The sequence below is a fragment of the Candoia aspera genome, chromosome 2 (assembly GCF_035149785.1).
Source record: "Candoia aspera isolate rCanAsp1 chromosome 2, rCanAsp1.hap2, whole genome shotgun sequence".
NCBI lineage: Eukaryota > Metazoa > Chordata > Lepidosauria > Squamata > Boidae > Candoia > Candoia aspera.
In genome coordinates, this window is record NC_086154.1 from 251591507 (window position 1) to 251608048 (window position 16542).

The 16542-nt window shown below is 38.2% G+C and overlaps 1 protein-coding gene across 2 annotated transcripts in view; it reads right to left on the bottom strand.

Moving 5' to 3' along the window:
- Positions 1 to 16542, bottom strand: part of WDR7 (WD repeat domain 7) — a 231529-nt gene that overhangs the window by 154698 nt on the left and 60289 nt on the right. For both annotated transcript variants that reach the window (XM_063295797.1, XM_063295796.1), the window contains 2 exons: positions 15368 to 15486; positions 13532 to 13655 (listed from right to left, as the gene is read on the bottom strand). In XM_063295797.1, coding sequence (XP_063151867.1) covers positions 13532 to 13655; positions 15368 to 15486 — 243 coding nt within the window. The remainder of the gene's footprint in view (positions 1 to 13531; positions 13656 to 15367; positions 15487 to 16542) is intronic.

Here is a 16542-nt window from a genome sequence, read left to right on the forward strand (position 1 = left end):
ATGGCTGAACTTGCACAACGTTCCAGGCCAAGCTTCCCAACCCAGATGTTCTGCAGAATTGTGGACTTCAACTCTAAGAATTCTCAACAATACCGTTCCATTGTAGGAATTTTTAGAGCTGAAGTGCTTGTATCTGGAAGACATGCAAGATGGGAAAGGCCATCCTAAGTTAAAATCTGGTTGGCTGGTTTGCAGACTGTTGTGTTCCATAATGCCAAGCTCTGTGAAACTAGGGCACATTTTAGAATACTGTTCCCAATCCCTGACTAAGGTAAATCTAATGAATCAATAACTCACTTAGAATTAAGGTGCAGTGAAATATGTTGGTCAACTTCCAGAAATGACCAAATTAGGCAGACTTATTGCCAGGCAAATTGCCAAGTGAGAGAAGATCCTCATGTTCCTGAGCCTGCCAACAATTGGCTAATTATTTGTAAACCACAAGCTTTGTAAAAATAATGTAAATGTTGTAGATTAAGTAAGCAATGTTAAGAAGGCAAATACTATACTACACTATAGATGACACTGTCACAAATGTGACTGCAGTGTTAAGACCAGAGGGGATCATGAAACAGCCAAGCCTAGCATAAGAAAACTGAGGAACCCCCACCTTATATTAACGCTTTATGCACAACCCTTTCAGAAATCCAGATTGCCAACAAGACTCTGTTGTTCCCAATACTAGTGGACATTCCTTTTGCAGAAAGATGAACAACTATCAAAAACAGCAGTAAAAACGAAGAACTTCCATCTCTCAGGCAAAATAAGATTATGCTATGTGGAAATCTCGGGAGGTTTGTTTAAACTTGGGAAGTTTAAACAAAAATCAATCACCAAGAAATTAAAAGCATCATATAACTTCACTGATGAAAGTCATAAAAGTACTTGAATTGTCTATGCTGGAGTGTACTTTCATTTAATATACAGGGAGACTTAATATGATACAGCATGGAAATTTATATATTCAGAAGTAGCAATGAATTTGATGAGGACTCTTCCCAGCCTTCACAATAGTGGTATTCAAAGATATGTACTTTGATTACCAATTAGTATCTTCCATTTACGTATCTATTAAAAAATATTTTTTAAAAAATTGTTTCTTTGTATCTAGCGCAGTAGACAGAAACATGGCATTAGCCAGCAGTGAGATGTTCACTGGACCGATAAAGGGTGATGGGGATGGGGGAGACTCACGTTTTCTTTTCTTTTTTTAAAGAAAAGGTCTGTTCCCTTGCCTTGTAAGAAATACCAAAATCCTGGCAGATTTTTCTAGTGTGACAAAGGATTTTAAGCAATCTCATTTTTTGGCTGTTTTTGATTTTGCTTTTTTCACGCCCAAGCTGGAAAATATTGCTGACCCATGATCCAGCAATATCAGTGTTCATTCTTTTCATATTTTCTATTTAAGTGTGACCGTTCTTTTTTAATATGCTTTATTTTTAATCTTTAAAAATGCACCATGGCAACAGAGCACATGTGATGCTGCCACAAGTAAACAGATACAGGCAGAAAGTGCAATGATCACACCTAAAATACACTTACGCTCTAAATTTAATTTGGTTCATCCATCTATATACATAAATTGTATATAGATTGTATTTGTATTTGTTTGTTCTTTTTAATTCTTTAAAAAAAAAAATACAAAAAAGTAAAGACATGGTTCAGTTCCCTGAAGTTCAAGATAATTTTACCCAAACGACTTTACACAATCAATGCCAGTGTTAATGAGGACGCAAGAGTAGTGCAGCTCTTCTGAAAAACAAACCAGAAGAATTTTGTAGGAGATCCTTGACACACAGCACAAAGGCAACAGCCAAGGAAGTGGGTGGGGTGGGGGGAACCTTCTAGTAAAGATGAAATGTCCACTCTTCAAGCCACATCACTTATGCCAAGTAGGCAAAGAAAAAGTGATGTTAAAAGAAAATGTACTATGTAGAAACTCAATGCAACCTGCATTTGGCAAATTAAAATTGCAGGAGAAAATGGGAATATTTTCTTCCACAGAGTTCCATGATTGTAAGAACAAAAGCCAATACACAGAAACATTAAAAGTACAGTATCAGAAGATGCACAGGAATAAATATTGCTCCTGAGATAGGACATCTACAATAGTTGCTGATACCTTTCAAATTTTCTGATGGGTCCAATTATTTTTCAGATAAAAAAACACCCCCCCTAAAGGCTGTTGAACTAATGAAACAGAGGACAACTAAAAAGTTCAAAGCAAATAGATGCTGATTTTCAGCCACAAGACTTCAAACATAATGCCCCACTCCGCAGGGAGGCAGGACCCATTCGATTGGCCTGCCCCCGGCGAATGATGGACCCTATGGGGTTTCAGAAGGAGCTGGGGGTTATACCCAAGGATCTACTGCCCGGTCCGGTGGAGGTCCTAGCTGCAGCCTGGAATAGGGAGGCGGCTGGGGCCTTGGACAGGATCGTGCCTGTGAGACCTCTCTTGCCCCATCCGACCAGGCACTCCCCGTGGTTTACAGAGGAGTTGCGGGTTCTGAAGAGGATCAAGAGACATCTAGAGCGCCACTAGAGGAAGACAAAGACCGAATCTGACCAAACAGAAGCTAGAGCCACTATTAAGGCCTACCTTGTGGCGGTAAGAGTGGCAAAACATCAATAATTCTCCACTCTTATTGTGTCCACAGAATGCTACCCGACGCCCTGTTTAAGATTACCTGATCCCTCTTGGGTAAGGGGGATTCGGTGATCTACCTACAGGGCTGTGTGGAGGAGCTTTCTGAGCATCTGCAGGATAAAATCACTCAGATCCATTCATCCATTCTAAGTTGGATTCTAAGCATGAGGCACAGTCTGGGGAGATGCCGAGGGAACGTACTTACCCTGTTATCTGGGAACAGTTTGATTCTGTTGGACCTAAGGAAGTAGACAGGATCCTCCAGACTGTAAATGCCACCACATGTCATCTAGACCCATGCCCTTCCTGGCTGGTGAAGGCAGCCTGAGAGGTGACATGTGGTTGGGTCCAGGCGATGGCTAATGCATCCTTGAGAGAGGAGGTGTTTCTGGCTCCCTTCAAGGAGATGCTGGTACACCCCCACCTCAAGAAACCATCACTGGAGCCTACTGTGTTGGACAATTTCTGTCCCATCTCCCACCTTCCCTTTTTGGGGAAGATGGTTGAGAAAGTGGTTGTGTTGCAACTCCAGAGGATTCTGGATGAAATGGATTATCTAGACCCTTTCCAGTCAGGTTTCGACCAGGATATGGGACAGAGACTGCATTGGTCGCACTTATGGATGATCTCTGGCGGGAGTGGGATGGAGGGAGCGCATCAATCCTGGCTCTTCTTGACCTCTCAGCAGCTTTCGATACCATCGACCATGGTATCCTTTTGGGTTGGCTCAGGGAGTTGGGGGTGGGTGGCATAGTCTTATGCTGGTTCACCTCCTTCCTCCAGGGCCTGTCCCAATTGGTGGTGATAGGAGATGAGAGATGCGACCCTCGACCCCTCTTGTGCAGGGTCCCATAGGGTTTGGTTCTCTCCCCTCTCCTATTTAACAGTTACATGAAACCACTGGGTAAGATCATCTGTCACCACGGGATGAGGTATCATCAATAGGCTAATGATAGTTATATATCTCCATCCCAGGTGAGTAAGTGATGTGGTGGCTGCCCCCTCTCAGTGCCTGGGGGCTGTTGGGGTCTGGATGGGGAACAACAGGCTTCAGCCGAACCCTGGTAAGATGGAGTGGCTGTGGGTTGACAGCTCCTCTGTATCTGGGAAGTTATCATCCTTAGTTCTGGATGGGGTTGCACTGCCCCATTCAGACCCGATGCGTAACTTGGGGGTCCTTCTGGACTCACAACTCCTGCTCAAAGAGCAGGTGGCAGTCATGGCCAGAAGGGCCTTTGCGCAGCTCTGTGTTGTGCGCCAGTTACGCCCTTTCCTGGATCGAGATGCCCTCCGAACAGTCACTCACACCCTGGTCATCTCCCACATAGACTATTGCAATGCACTCTACATGGGGCTACTGTCAGTTTTATTCACTAAACTCTGGTGAGACTGACTTCGTTGGGATAAGGCAACCATTACAGCTACCTTTGAAGAGTATCCAGAAGCTTCACCTGGTCCAGAATGTGGCCATGCAGGCAGTTATTGGTGCCCTAAGATTGGCACATGTGACACCACTGCTGCGCGAGCTGCACTGGGTGCCAGTTTGCTTCTGGGTCCAATTCAAAGTGTTGGTTATAACCTTTAAAGCCCCACATGGCATGGGGCCAGGTTACCCGAGGGACCGTCTCATCCCTTTAACATCGACCCATCCCACCCGGTTATGTAGAAAAGGCATGCTGCGAACCTCGCCAGTAAGGGAATTCTACCTGCCGGGGTCCAGGTGGCAGGCCTTCTCTGCAGTGGGTCCTGGCCTCTGAAGTTGAGGCAGGGCCCTTCACTCCTGGCCTTCCAGAAGAACTTGAAACCCTGGTTCTGCCGCCTCGCTTGGGGTGGGAGGGACAAGTTCTACTTGGGGGTGGCTAGCACTGTAGATCTCTCCCCAACGAATAAGATCTTTGCCTCTTGGATTTTGCATCTATTTTATCCTTATTTATTGGTTTGTTATATTGCAATTTATATGGTTTTAATTCTTGATTTTACTGTAAACCACCCAGAGTCCCTGTTTTGGGAGAGATGGGCAGTAATAGAAATTTGAAAAACAAATAAATAAATAAATAAAATATTTTGAGCACTAAACTCTACAACACCTCAAATACTGAAGGGATGAAAATTTCAGGTTGTAGCTTCAATGCACATACCATGCATTGTCCTAAGTCTCAGGTCTGTAAAAGATCATAGTAAGCAGAAGCACTTTGGTTTTCAATCAAAATAGCAAACGAAAGCATAATAATAATAATAATAATAATAATAATAATAATAATAATAATAATAGAAGTTGTCTGCAAAACCAACTGATTTGTATCTTTTCCTTTATCTTTTGCTTATCGTAAGAACACAGGAAATGTATTTTGAATGTGTATTTCTAGGACAGCCCATCTGGTCCTACTATTCATCTTTCATTCAAGTCATAATCCTCTCAATGCATCATCACAGCAGTCTATATAAGATGTTAAAAGGAAAGTCTACAATTATACACAGTTTTAACTTCAATGTTCAGAAGTTAATTTGGTTACAAATACAGCTTTACCTATCTGCTTAGCAATGTATTTCAGGCATCTAATAGAGCATGAATATTCCCAAATCGCAAAGGAAAAACTATTCAAGCAATTGGAAAGGAAAGTTTAAAAATGAGATGTTACCTCATGAATAATAAAACAAAACAAAAAAGAATGGAAATATGATTAAATGAAGAGTTAAGCTGGGAGATTTGTCTTCCCAGCAGTACTGAACCACTTAAAAAAATCTGAGCAAGAAGATAGGCAGATGACCTAAAAGGTCCCTTTTAACTTAGTTTGGTGTAGTGGTTAAGGTGATAGATTAGGAGGCCGTGAGTTCTAGTCCTCCCTTAAGCATGGGAGCCAACTGGGTGGCTTTGATTAATCATTCTCCCTCAGTACAACCTACCTCACAGTCCTGTTCTTGTGGGAAAAATAGGAGAAGGGAACACTATGTATGCCCCCTTGAGTTGTAGAAAATTAAGGCAACATATATATCTAATAAAGAAAGAAAGAAAAGTTTTCAGCAATATTACTGAATCACGATGGTGAAAGGACCAACCAAAAATAAAGAATGAACTTTCAGATGGAAAATCAAAGTTATAAACATGTGCTGTAGCTCTAAATCCTTGGCAGCAAAGCTCACTAGTCTCCTAGCTCAATGTTTCAAAAACATTTTGCAACTATAGACCACTTAATCAATAATTGGAAAATATGGGGACCACCCAATTAAACAAATAACCCTTCTCTACTTTTTCATCTTTAGAGCATGGGAGTTCAACTTCTTTGGAGAATAAGACAATGATTATTAATTGTATTTGGGTGATTTCCCATCCCCTCCATTTTTAAAAGTCTTTTCAGCCTAAAATTTGCATCAAAAACTGTAATCCAAATGTGAATGTGTGTTCTAACAGTCAGGAATCACACTGAGACGAGGAGTAGGTCTCTAGTGTTTATTACTGCTACATTAACAGAATCCTAACAAACTGAAGAAGCGTGGGAAAAACCCAGACAGATAAACCCCAAAGGCTCAGGTGGGCCTGATCTGTGTCTCTTTGAATGGCTGCTTAATTCCTCAGTACTACGCATGCGTTTTCCACCCTGGATCGAGGCCCCCTCCTGCTCGCCATCATTACTCATGACAATGTGAATGTGAATGAATGAATGAATGAATATATCACTGCCAGTCAGCTCCTTTGCTCTCTCATGTATGTATGTGTGTGTGTGTGTGTGTGTGTGTGTGTGTATATGTATGTATGTATGTGTGTGTGTGTGTGTGTGTGTATGTGTGTGTGTGTGTGTGTGTGTGTGTGTGTGTATGTATATATATATATATATATATATATATATATATATATATATATATATATGTATATATGTGAGAGACCAAAGGAGCTGACTGGCAGTGAACACAGAAGGACAGGGCTGGGGTGGCAAGCAGACTCTGGACTGGTCAGCTGATTGATGATGAATGCAGAGAGGCAGGAGCTGAGATGATGAGTAGGCCCTGGCCAGTGAACACAACTCTTTCAACCAACTTCTTTGGTTGAGCCAGCTAGGAGCTTTAGTTAAACAAACATCTGAAGGGTCACAGGATCCACTTTCTTGTTCTATGTAAAAAAAAAAATAGTATATATGCCCATCACTGAGATTTGCTTTCAAATTCACATAGGTAAAGGTAAAGGTTTCCCTGGGATGCCTTTCAGGTCTCATTGTCCCATGTTAGAACCCGCTGAGTCCCTTTATAGCTCTTTGCAACATATTGTAACATACTAAACAAACATGCTCCAGTGCGCCATAACCATTGCAGGAGGCTCTTTAGAAGGCAGGATCATGTGGGAAAAAAACTCTGAAAATCAATCAAAATCAAGACTTTCTAGAAAGAATCATAAACTGCTTGTTCAGGAATGAAAAGATGACAAACTGCTATGAAACAGTGCTATGAAACAGAAGTTATAGTGTGTGATGTCATGCATCTTTACCAGTATCTCACATCGATTACACTGTGCAGTTCTTTTTTTTTCAAATATTTGTGCCAAATGGTTTAAGAAAAGGTAGTGTTGAACAAATTAAGGAAGTATTTAAGGAAGTAATCACCATATGTAAGTGCTTTTAAGAAATTAATGTGTCAAAGAAACTTTGGAGAAGATGAGAATGAGGAGACCGCATAATTGCTACAAAAAATATGAAGGAAGGAAGGAAGGAAGGACGGAAGGAAGGGAGGGAGGGAGGGAGGAAACAGGCAGGTATTCAAAATGGCACAACAAAAAAACCCAAATACAATTTCTCTTCCTGCATTCAAATTTTCAGGATCTATGCATCAATAGGCTGTATGCGGCAACAGAGATATTAACTCAGTTTTTAACAATGTAAGCTGAACTTTTTCAGCTAATATCCAGTTAAGAGATCAGGAAGTATGTTAACTATTTTTAAAAATATTAGATACATAAAATAATACAGTCATTAATAAAGTATGTTTTTTTCAAAAATATAAGACATAGATAGTATCTTTAATACATATAATGGCTTGCTGCTCTCCTATGGGTAAAAAAAAAGGTATAAATAAAAAATAACAAAAAATAAAATAAGGTTTAACACAAGGAAAATGTGAGTTTAAAATAATGATTTTATATGGAATTTTATACTTAGATAATGGGCATGTCCATTTCTTGGGTGACTGGTGATGGTCACAGTTGCCACCCTGTGAATGAATACTACCCCCAACCCAGCAGCTATTTCATGAGGTTCCCATAATCCATTTTATGGACAGTTCATCCCAAAATGTTCTAAAACTAAAATCTTAGTCAGGGACATTCCACATCATTATTGGAGTATTAGAGTATTTGCTGTGTGATCTATAGAGTAAAAGGCAACAGATGATACTATAGTCTCATAACTTCTGAAATAATATCTGCATAGCACTTAGCGATGATATATCGACAAGTCACCTGCTCCAAGAGTCCATCGATTAAGAGCCAATGGAAAGGGCATATTACAGGTTCCTTCTACTGCATGAGGGTTTCTGTCTCTTATTCTCTCTATATATACATGCATGAGGTGGAGGGAAGAAGTGGGTTTCAAATACAGAGATGTACAGAACATTCCAACCTCAAAATGGGCAATTCTGAGCGTTCTGGGAGTCATCTGATATCCAAAAAAGCATCCTGAAAGTATTCCTGAACATCTGGAATTGGCCCATTTCTGAAACGCTCACCTCTTTTGAGGTCAGAATGGCCCATCTGGAGCCAATTGCAGGTGTTCTATGAAGGAAGATTTTATACAAACCTCATATAATGTGAATCTTTTTTTTATGTTACCTTTATCGCTATAATTTAAGCACTAGATGTTTATTTTAAACAGTCAAAATGGTAGAATTGGAGGGCTGCGGTTTATAATTTGCAATTAAAATTCTGCACAATATTGATTAAATCTGATACAGGTAAACTTGAGCTATACTTATAGAAAATATTTTGGAAAACTGAAACTTTTTACTGGCAAGTGATATTCATAGAAGAGTTTAATTAAACTGGCTTTGGAGATTATGCATCTGGATTATGCAACACTGAAATTGTTGATGGCACCTTAGTGCTAATGACATTAGTGAGCATTATCGTAATGAATGGGTGATATTAGTTGTTCTGAAGGGTATGGTATTGATTTGTGCCATTCATCTCCTTCTGATTTGCTGAAGAACCGAGCTTTTTATAATGTTAATGGAAATTAAGAGCTTTATGAACACAGCACACGAATCCACGAATATATCATAGCAACCAAGCTTTTAGGAAGCACTGAAATATAAATATATATATATTCATTCCTAGGTTAGTTTGGGGGCAGACCACGTCAAGACCCATATAATGTTTGTGTGTGTGTATGTGTATATATAATTATATTCTTTATTTTGGTCCTATAATTAAGCTCTTTGGGCTGCTAACACAAAGCAGTTTAAAAATGCTGACAATAAAATAAATAATACAAATCTGCTGCAGTGCTAATACTCCAGTCCATTTAAGATCAAAACAATCCGTAAAAGTGGGCGATAAAACACAAGAATACAATTAAAAAATTGTACTGAGTAGGTTAAATCCTTGAAAAATAAGTCTTGGCATGGTGTGGCATCGAAGTACTATAGGCATTATGTGACCCTCCTTAAGGGGAGGTCTTTCCATAGCCAAAGTGCCAATCATGAAAAGGTCTTTTTACTTACAGTTACATGTTATTCTTCATATCTAATTTCAGCACAGCCATAATTGGTATTAAGAATTTCGAACAATGGCCATGCTAGCTGAAGATGTTTGTGAGTTGACACTCATGTATCTGAAGGCATGCACATTTTGGAGACAGTTACTTGAGGACACCATCCCATGAGCTGCACGCAGGACATCTTGCTGGAAGGAAAAGCTCTTGTCTTCCTTCTCTATGGGCCATGAGAAGCACTTTATGGAAAAGCGCTGGCAGATGCCCATGCCCAATGGTTCCTTAACCCTGGACCTGGGATACTTCCTGTTCTTTTACTTTATTTCACTAAACTGTTACAGGGATCATTCAAAGATTTACACTGAATGACTGTAAGATTAGTAAAGATGTTGCATAGCCTGTTGCTGATCAAGATAGAGGGGAAACAACAGAAAGAATGACCTGGTGTAATGCTGATTGCCACTCTATTTTCATTTGTGCATATTGTTTTTGTCAGAATTTCTTTTTGGTGGAACAGCATTTAAGCCAAGTATTTCACTGTTTCTCCTTTTCAGTACTCATTCTTAATCTAGACCCTGATTTGGTGAAATTTTGGATGTCCTTGAAGTTTTGAGAGATTTTCCTCTATTTGAAAGGTTTTGTACTTCATGCTTTGTTACAACTTCACTTTGGAGGTTCAATATCATCATTCAATGTCCAGTCTATGTAGTGACTACTGAAACCTCAAAGTTTCACTTCACTTTCCCATGTGTATAAATGAAGGCTGTACTTTTTTTAGAACCATTAACACATTTTAATGCCCTGTAAAAGATTATAACTTTTCATTAAAAAGATTTATCCAATCGATTTCCTCATATCTTGCTTTCCTCTGTCTGTTCCTTATAACTAAACTTTGTAGTGCACATTCTTTCTTTCTTTATGCCATACTTTTTTGATATTATAAACTGAATTAGATTCAAGGTTTCTCCTGTCCAGAGATCTTCGAAATGTTTAAATGTTGAGGAAAGCTCTGACATGGGAAAATTTCTTTGGCAGGCATTGAGTTCTGGTATTAATTCTACCATCTACCACTATAATGCAAAGAACAGAGGTGTTTGATCATAATTTAGCCACTGTCCCATAATAACCTTACCTGTTAACAGGCCTGGGTAGACAAAACTGGCTTCAAACAGTGGATATTTGGAATTTTCCCAATTAACAGTGAAGAGCTGTGGTTGGCCCATAGGATTCAGGTTGTTCAGGTGATTTTTAGGTTTCTTTTCTTTTTATCTAGACTTTTTGAGGACTGTGGGTTTATATGAACACACATACACAGACACACACACAGACTATTTATTTATTTATTACTTGGATTTATATGCTGCTTCAATCCACATACTCTAAGCTGTTAGCTACAGCCCTTACACTAAATACGTTTTAAATGTATGGAAAACAGAAATAGTAATTCATATACAGTCCTCAATCAGTCCCTCTTCCCCCAAATAACCTGGAATTACTTCTGCTAACTTCTCTCTCTCTCTCCTCAAATCTCCTGTGAACAGCCAGACTTAACTGCCTTCCAAAATACCAGCAGCAATGAGGCCATCCTTGTTTCTGGAGACAAGCTGCTTGAAAGGAGAAGGGCCATAATATTCATGTGGTGAAATTAGTGATGATTCTGAATTCTGAAATGTGGACACAAAGTCCACAATATGAATTTCTGCAGTTCTTCCCACAAAACTAATGTCATATTGTAAGTGGAGTTGTCTCCATTCTCCACCACAAACTCTCATGGCTGTTGCATTCTATAAAAATTCATCTGAATTTTTCAATTCAACGTTGCTCAAAAGCAAAACAATACAATTTGAGAATTCACCAAATTAAATCCTGTTACCCACAGTTATTATTAATTAGGGGATGTGGGGGAATAAAGTTGTCTATCCCCAAGTAAATGATCTTGTGAATAGACCATCCCCAAAACATGTTTGTTTCATAAAAACAGTCCATTTCAAAAAGAAAATCCAGACATGTGAAAGGATTATCTCACTTGCTAAAATGGTTGTCTTCTGTCTTCATGAAACAATGGTTAATTTGCTATAAAAACAAAGAAGAGCTTTCTTCCATTTTTATTAATGACATGTGGCTAATAAGGTAGGGTTAGTGTTAAACTGCTTTATGGGTTAAGAAGCTGATTTTTTTTTTTTACAGCATAGTTAAGATCAGCTACCATTTTCAGATATAACACTAAATTGTAGAATCAGATGGAAATTAAAGTTTTTACTCTCCATCTTCTAACTGCATCAGAGAAGGGGGAAACATATGCCTAAAGCTCAAGGTGACTCATTCCTATCATGGATAGGTTATCATGATAGCTGATGCAGCCAATCTTTGTATTAAACTGAATACCAAGGAATATTGAGATTACTTTGAGAATGGCTCAGAAGGATGTTATATAAAAGTAAATTATATAAGTCATTTAGATTTAAGAAGATCGTTGTATATCTTTCAGAGAAAATCAATTCAAATTTAACATACAAAGCAGTCTGGACAAAAGGAAATATAATTCCTTATGTTCCTTACTGTCATACGAATGCCTGTTGTATTAAAAAAATAAACAAATTCCAACTAAGCAAAAAGTGGACAAGATAAATTAACTGAAATAGTCTCATAGAAGTATTACTTTATGAGTTAAATTTTGAGGTAGATGAAGGTTTCACGCCAAAGGTCAGTTCATGAAATTGACTTAATTCAGAATAAATGACAGGACATAACCATGGAATTGCTGTTGGTGTACTTAGTCACTTTGATCTCAACTTGCAATCTTTTCCTACTCTAAACTGACAGACAGCTAAGGAAAAGATGATCTTATCTATACAAAGAACGCTTCAAGTCTAAAAGGACAATTGAGATAGGAAGCTCCAAGAGTGCAGCATAAGACTTAAAGACAGCTATTCTTGCAAAGCAAGCCAAGAGTGCAAAGGTTTATTAGAAAAGCAGCCTCTTGACACTTCAAGCAAGTGCCATTCACAAACAGAAGTTTGCATTTGCATACACTGCATTGTTGGATTAGGGCCAATAAGTAAATGGCCTGTTAGATACACATTAAGCAATGCAGAACATTACATTTATTTCAATAGTTTCAGTGCATTCACTGAAGACATAATATGGAAATGAGAATAGGCAGTTTTTAAAACTCCTGTAGTATGCTTAAAAGACATTCTGAAATAGGCTTTGCAATATAGTAAAACCTTTGTTTTATTGGCCATTTGGAGTGGACAGTACCTGTTGAATGTGAAAGTCCATTAAATCCAAATATACATAATTCCTGCAAGTGATATTTAACATTAATTGCATCCGTTTACTTCTTTTGTACAATTATGTAATTATGCAAATGACATAAACTGATATGTCAATTGTTTGGGTGGCTTCCAAAAAAAGAAGTGGACTTTGTCCATTGTTTGGAAGCAAAATCCAAAATATATTTTTGTTCACTGCATCTGTGGTTTTCTGAATTGAGGTTTCAACGTATATAGTTTTACAGACCTCCAACTAAGTTGAAACTGCTATTATTGCTTTCTTGCAACGTTACTGAATTTTGAAATTATGCATAATACAAGAAGCACAATGTGTCCTAACAATGGCCTTTTAAAGATACACATTTAAAGAGATTTTAAAAGATATTAAACATTTGGTACTTCACAGGTACCCTGTGAAGTACCTCAAATATTAAAGGTTAGCAACATTCGTCCTTGATTTTAATACCGTATCTCAATGGAGAACAGCTGCTATTGCCAAAGTAGGAGGACTTGCTCCTATTACCGCAATGACATGAAGTCATGGGTGAGACATGATTTCAAGATGTCAAAGGTCTCGACATTGGCTGCTCCTCAATATTTGCTTTGCAGTACGCTGGACCACAAGAAGTGTCTATATTTTTAAATACCGTTTCGACTGTACACACACACTACAACCCTATTTCCCAAAGAAGTATTTCCAAAGTTGCCTTGAAAAGTATTTCATAACACCATTGTTTTCAAACATGTTGGAGTTGTTCTATTTAGAACATTCCTGACCATTCCCCACTGTTTTGCATTATCATGACCATTAATTCTGAAGTTCAGTTAAATTGTAGGTATTCACAGATGGTTCTTCTTCCTTCTAACACTTCATATCATGTAGCAACTAACAAACAAATTCAGAAAATGCTCACGTGATATAACACTGTCCATGTATTGGGGTAAATAAGGAGCCCAGGTATCAATTGCTTCTTTCCTGCCCGCCTGTTCAATTCTCCTCAGTTCTGCTAATAGTAAGGCTTGTGCAGCTTCTCTTACCTAAAAATCCAATCAGAACAGGCCTTGGTTCAGTTAAAGTTTCAAAATAATTCTGGAGAAAAGGTGCAACACAGGGAGGCAATTTAAAAAAAGGAAGAAAGAAAACATTAACAGTACAGTAACTAACCAGAGGGAGTCTGGTGGCACTTTTTCTGACTAACTCATTTGATTAACCTATTCTGACTAACCCATTTGATTAAGAAGTATACGCTTCTGGGAGCTGCTCATGCCTTTTAATCAAATTAGTTAGCTGAAAAAGGTGTTACCAGGTTCTTCCTGATTTTTTTGCCAACATAGACTAACACAGCAACAGCAACCAAGCTGAAAGCAAAGCTATGCTGTACTTGGTAAGATGCATAAAATAAAAAGTTTCTTCACCAATTCACACATTGGAGGAATAAGGCATCTTGCTACTTCCCAGATATGGTTAAGATGCTGGCAGAAGAACCACATCAGCACAGATCACCAACACTTCCTTTATAGCAAAAACACTTCCCGCCATTATGCTGCCACTTTACCTACTGGACATGATGGCAGGAGTAACCAAAAGTTGTTTTGCTTTTTAATAATCAGGAGTACTTGTTCACAGGGAGGTCAGCTTTTATTTAAAAATTCCCAGAGACTCCAACAGTTACTTTCTCAAGCCAGTTTCTATGACAAGCTGAGACAGAGAGAGAAATGTCCTACTCCACACATACCTGGATTTCACCATCACTACACTACCTCAGCAATAGTTTTTCAATTAAGCTGAGAAGCCAAGTCAACCCCCTACTGTGAATGTCACAGACTGGCTCCTCATATATTTCTTTTAAAGCTGCACAATCAACGTTTTTTTTCTCTTTCGTTTTGCCATAATAGCATAGATGTAATGTCAAGGCCAGATAGTCATTTATCAGAAATAGGGGACGCCAACTCCATTTGCCAGCTAGGGAAGTTACTCAGCACTTTCACCCTAGAAACTGGCCTAAAACAGAATGTCCTTTGTTGTGTTAAAAACCAAGTCTAGCACTTGAAAAGAGTCAAATCATTCTTGCAAACACCAAATCGTATATTGTTTTTTTTTTGTAATTTCTTTCTGTCACCATTAGGCACTTAAATGTTTAAAAATATTTCTGAGAAAGAAAAAAAATCTGAATTAAAAACAACATTTTGTGGGTGTACAAGCAAACCAATTTCCTGCACGGTGATATAAAGTGTTCTGTTCTCTACAGACACTCCTCCTTCCATCTTCCTTTTAAAAATAAGCATAGTATTGAAAAGTATTAAAAATAAATTTGCAGCAGTTATTGAACTGCTGATGCATGAACAGTAAACTAGCTGTAGCTTAATTCAAATATTGGAAGCATTCTGTAGTTTATGGAAGCAGGACCTTTCAATATTCAGAAGTAGTTCCACATATTTTGATGGAACAATGGTGACATCCAGTGGCTGAAAAGATTCACTGTGCCCTTCTGTTCCTTGAAGTCTAGCTTCCCATTTAACCAGAATATACTGTTGTCATACAGGGATGTTAACGCTCCATTTTACAAAACTGACCCGCAAATTCAATTGAATTGCATATACATATACATACATATTTATCTCCAACCTTTAAACCAGAATTATGGTACACTTTTCTTGGAACAATATATCCAGTGTAAAAATAATATTCCCTATGTTGGCCAAGAGATTCATTTTTTCCTTAACTGCCATCTTCAATAAAAAAACAGTACCTCCAAGCATCGATCTTGCCATCTACGAGCCAACATTTCAAGGAGAGGTGGTCTAAATTGATCCAGGCCCAACAGGTCAGGGAGCATAACACAATGCATAGCGGCAAGCTGACTCCATCCTGTTAAGACAAAGGCAAAACATAAAAATCACAACCACAGCAGCAATTAAAAACCACTATATTTACTAGCAACCAGAAGGATATTTGTCTATCAAGAACTTGCAATGGGTAGTTTGAACACAAGAAATACTTTTCAGAATAAATAATTTCTCAGTCCGGAAGACTGAAGTTACACTAAATGAGAAAGCTAAAAGCAATGTATTACAGTATGGGACTACATAGGAATCTTTCTGATCATTAAGGCAATCAATTAATTGATGTACATACTAACTACAATGTACTATTATTCCCTTTTATTGGGGTGTCTTTGCTTTCACTCCTTACCTAAAATGAGTAACTGCTACTTACCTCTACTGAATTTTAGACTGCAAGCCTTTCAGAAAGGGCATGGGATATTCACTTAAGAAACAAATTATCCTAATAATTATCTTTCTAAAATTGAACATCTGCAATCTGTTATTAACCCACTTTTGATCTAGTTATTGAGATAAAGAGGTACATGAAGGCCATCAACAGAATACTGTTTTATTCTTCCACTCTCCTTACCCCATTCCTACTGGAGATCATGATCTGTAACCATACTGAAATCTAATCTCATATGCCAGTACTATAAAAAGATTAAACCTAGATCCAAAGATGCACTTTCAAGAAAAGCCTTTGAAGCTCAAAGAGACCATGAATACAAATGTAAAAAAAAAAAAAGAAAGAAAAAGAAAACTGTAACCATTACATTTTCTATATTGCTAGATATGTATATTTATATATTTTTTAAAAAACCAATTTGTTTAGGAGGAATTTTGGAGGGGGACTGACAGGTAAAAATTCATTATAAAATGGAATTTACCAGTAATTCCTGATTAATTCTGAGATCTTATAAATGAATGCAGTCCACTTTCTCTTCCCCTCACACAAGCAGATAAAACCAATTCTAATGGTATAGGCTACTGGGATGGGATATCTAAACCTATGAACTGGGTTTACTGCTCCCAGTTCATCCCAATTAAGAAAGGACTGTATGGCAACAACAATAAGTGGGGACATGGAGGGAACATTAAC